At 43.5% G+C, this 4355-nt stretch overlaps 1 protein-coding gene across 2 annotated transcripts in view; it reads right to left on the reverse strand.

Moving 5' to 3' along the window:
* Positions 1–6: 6 nt before the first annotated feature.
* Positions 7–4355, reverse strand: part of ALDH1A2 (aldehyde dehydrogenase 1 family member A2) — a 91643-nt gene continuing 87294 nt past the window's right edge. Inside the window, exon 13 of one of the 2 annotated variants that reach the window (XM_019504297.1) lies at positions 7–821. In XM_019504297.1, coding sequence (XP_019359842.1) covers positions 749–821 — 73 coding nt within the window. In that variant the 3' untranslated portion in view covers positions 7–748. The remainder of the gene's footprint in view (positions 822–4355) is intronic. The other variant, XM_019504298.1, reaches the window with a different exon arrangement.

Consider the following 4355-nt stretch of genomic DNA (forward strand, 5'->3'; position numbering starts at 1 on the left):
CCCCCCCCCCCCCCCCCCCCCAATGCTCTTTTGGCAGGCAGGTAAAAAACATTTTTGAACATTCTAAGTGAGGGATGATTTTATATAGAAGAGATATAAAACATTTATTAGGATAAGCTGTGAAAAATCAGAAGGCTTGTGTGGTCAACAGAAACCAAATCTCACTGGTAAGTATCCTTTCAGATTGCTATAAACTATATAAAAATGTAGCTCCCCCCAGCCTGACCCCTTCACAATATCATGCTAGTTGGAAAGGTGCCAGCATACCAATATTGGCTGGCTCCAATTCAAATTATTTCATTTTTGGCTTTTAGCGAACAGCCATAAGACTTGGTAAATTGCTCACTGCTAGAACTGTGGCCCCAAAGTCCCATATAGAATAAAAATATCAGCCAAGGCTGCCCTATTGGAGAAGGTGATTTTAAAACAACTTGCCTTTTTTATAGAGAAAAGAGTGTGCGTGTATTTGGGTGTGTAACAGTTTTATAACTCGAACACTTCTTATGTAGTTTTCGATCACAATTTTAGCTCTTGGCATATGATTAAGGGAAAAATGTTCTCAGTGGAGTGCTATGAAACCACACAAAGTTATTTTGCATTATTTATGCAATTATGTGCCTGTTATATATGTTGTATCTTAATTTCTTAAATATATACTGTGTAATGCTTTTATTCCTGAGTGCTGGTCCCCAAAGGAATACAAAGGGTGGCATCATGTGCTGTTCTGCACAACATGGTGTTTGTCTTCTTAGGAATTCTTTTGAGGAATCTTTATCGTCACAGTTTTAATTTCAGAATATTCTCTCAGTCCACATTCACCCCTAGAAAATGAAATTGTAGCTTATCAGCACATGCCCATATATTAATTTTTTTATGTATCCATAATATAAAGCAGATGAAATCATGATGCATAACTTCCAGGCACAGGCACAGGCAGGTTATTATACTACATACCTTTATGCTTAATTAAGGATCTTTCTAAAAAAACCCTGAATTTCAAGTTCCAGTTTGGGACAGACAGAGATGTGTTTTGTAGTAGGAGGTGGAGCCACTGTACAGTCCAATCTAGGATTGCAGCAGTAACATGAATCGATGGCCTTCAGCCTTGCCAGGGCTTGGAAGAACATTCGAGTGCTAAGAGGTAATATTTCAGCAGCACAATTAGCCCCCATGTTCCCACCTTAGAAAGAAAGGCCAGCAACTGAATGCCATGGAAATCAAACATCCCTAAACTAGACATGCACTTGCTCCCTTATCTGCCCTTTTCTTTTCTATGACTGGTTTCTGCCCAATATTTGGGGAAGGCAGGTAGCATCAGTTACACAGGATGGGGTGAAGGTATATCAAGCAGCAGGAACTTAGGGCATTAGCACCTACTCAGATGAAGTGTTCAAGCTGCTCAGACTCCCATAGCTAGAAATGCTTCTTTAGACCTGGCAAAGTGAGACCCAGCAGACCATACAATCCCTGGAGTAAAGCACTCTCTAAATCTCATCCACTGAGATTTGGTTCTGCTTTGGATAAATGATAGTAAAATCTGGCACCATCCTGGCTCTTGGTAGATATTTCTGAAATTAGGTCTGTCCCACGTCTTCTCTGGGACAATTCTTTGGAGTCAACAGTGCGACTCTTCACTCCTTTTCTCTAACAAGCAGCTTTTTAAATTTCCTCTGCATATATTTGGAGTGATTGGCAAGTTAGTATTTGATATGTATATTATAATAGTGCTTAGAAGCTGTAGTCAGGGATTGGGGTTCTAGCATGCAGGGTACCTCACATATATAAAACAAAAGACAGTTCCTGCCACGAATGCATGAATGGAGTATCTCTTCAGTCCAGCAAATTGCAGTACTAGCATTTTCCCACCCATTTGTAGAGGCATTTGATTCTTGTTTAGAAATTCCCCAGCACCTCTATACTTAGTACAGCTTCCTTATTTGTCCGAAGAAAAGCTGGAGAATTCCTGTCAGTGGACCTCATATTAGTGTGTTGGTACTTTGTGCTGCCATCTTTCTATATCTAGCTATGCAGAATATGCACCATTACAAATATTCTGGGGGCATGTCTACATGTTTATTAATGTACCATAGGCACTGCGCATTACCTTTAGTACTTGGTTAACCAAGTACTAAATCAATTCACAGTAACTCATGCTACTACATGGTAGTGCTGACACATGAGTTTTCAGTGGTGCTTACTGTTCAGTAGCCTAATACTACTGTGCAGTAGCACATTAGCATCGTTTTTTTGCTGGCATGCTACTGTGCCATGTTATTAGGCTCCTGTGCAGTTAGCGTCTCATGTAGACATGCCCGCAGCAGACTCTCCTGAACACCCTTTCAGAATTGGGTGAGGCTGCCCTCTTTAAACCTCTGGGTCTGTGCCTAATGCTGCACAGCTTGTTTAGAATTTACTTCCAAAGCATAGAGTTTACACAGAAAGTTTTTCCCAGTGCAACCCCTCTAATCTCCTCTTGGAGCATTAATTCATTTGATGAAATGTTAATATTCATCAGGCCATTCTACTCCACCTACAGTTCTGAACCCTTTCCAGGATGCCTGTTGGCACAGTAAACTTTACACCTGATTTAGCCAGCTAATATTTCACTCAGTCAGTAGGCAGCGTATCAACTACTAGAAGCTAAGTATAGGCAAGGAAAGGTACTCTTGAAGATTTTTTACAATAAAAGTTTGAATTGTACAAATCCCCACAACCTTCAGTGGAAAGTCTCAGTTTTGTCTTCCAAAGAATGACCAAACCAGTTAATTAATCACACTTGGCTGAGCCACAGAACCATGGTTCACTCAAGGCTGTCACAGAGCTGCATGGAGCCTAGGCACTAATGCTAATAAGTCTCTTTGTGTGAAAGTTTCTGTTTGATTCAGGGCTGAAACTTGGCTCCAAACACCTGTTGGACACATTTTTGTGAGTCAATAGTTAACCCAGCCAGGGTAGAATACAGCGCCTTTATGTACCTGCCAGCTATCAGCTGGTGTCTTGTCCTAGTCTGGCAAACATAGTTAGACATATCTATGGTCAACTTTTTTTCAGTAATAGGGGCCTTAAACACATTTTCTATTTTAAACTGCAAGAGGTAAATGTGAGATGCTGTGAAGCTACTAGGGGTGCGTGAAGATGCCCTATTCGATTTGGATTCGGATTCAGCCCGAATCAGGGACAGTGATTTGATTCATTGATTCAGATCACTGTCCCTGATTCGATTCAGCCAAATCTGAATCCGAAGATTCGATGCTGACTCGGAGAATCAGCGATTCCAACACAGACACAGCTTTAAAAGGTTTTTCTACATACCTCGAGGTACCAGCATGGCTTGCGATCGCTGCAATGCTGGGGCAGATGGACCGACCCACAGTGTGGGAGGGCTTCCACGTGTTCAGTGGTGAACCCAGAAGTGGACTGGAAGTACTTCCGGTCTACTTCCAGGTCTGCCAGGGAGTGCACAGGGCCCCCCCACACTCCCCCCAGTTCAGCAAGCAGCCACAGGGGGACCCCGGGTGCCCCCACAGACCCAGGAGACACCAGTTGCCAAGCCGGGGTGGGGGCACGGGGGCCACCCCGTGTGCTCCCCAGCGGACCCGGAAGTGCTTCTGGTCCACTTCCTGGTCTGCTGCTGAGTATGCTGGGGAGCTCCCCGCACTTCTGTGGGACGCTCCATCTGCCCCAGCATCACAGCGTTCAGGTATGTAGAAAAAACATTTAAAGCTATGTCTGTGCCTGAATCGCTGAATCTTTCCAAATCTTTCTGAATCTCTCCAAATCAATTTGGAGGGTTTCAATTTGATTTGGAGAAATTAAATAGTCCTCTGATTCAATTCAGATTTGTAGACTCAGCCACCAAAACTTTGCACAGCCCTAGAAGGTACTTGCTAATAGATTCTCTCTTTTATAAGCCAATCAGTATGTCTGATACAACCTAAGTAATCACAGAAGTAAGACTCCCAATGGCAGTGTTTGCAAGAGCATGAGAAAGCTGTCATAATGTTGCTGTTGAGCAGATAGTTTGGTTATACACCGTTTTCTGGAGTAGATAGATAATTGCATGTGCAGACATAGGGCTAGGTAGTCCCTACAATGTACTACTGCCCTGCAGAGAAGCAGGGGGCAGTATGGACGCCCTACTGCAGGGGTGGCCAGCCTGTGCCACAGATAGTGTAGGAAGCCTTGATGATTAAGACAGCAAAAGGGAGACCATAGATGTAGACACACAACAATGAACACTGATAGATACTCATAGGTAATTGGTAAGGGGGCATGAGGGGGGAACATGTCCCCCCTGACAGGGCCATCCCCCCACCGCTAATGGCATCTACTCACCAGCCCTGTCCCTGCCACTG

This window comes from Gavialis gangeticus, unplaced genomic scaffold (assembly GCF_001723915.1).
Source record: "Gavialis gangeticus isolate Ggan-Ray unplaced genomic scaffold, GavGan_comp1, whole genome shotgun sequence".
NCBI classification, from domain to species: Eukaryota; Metazoa; Chordata; order Crocodylia; family Gavialidae; genus Gavialis; species Gavialis gangeticus.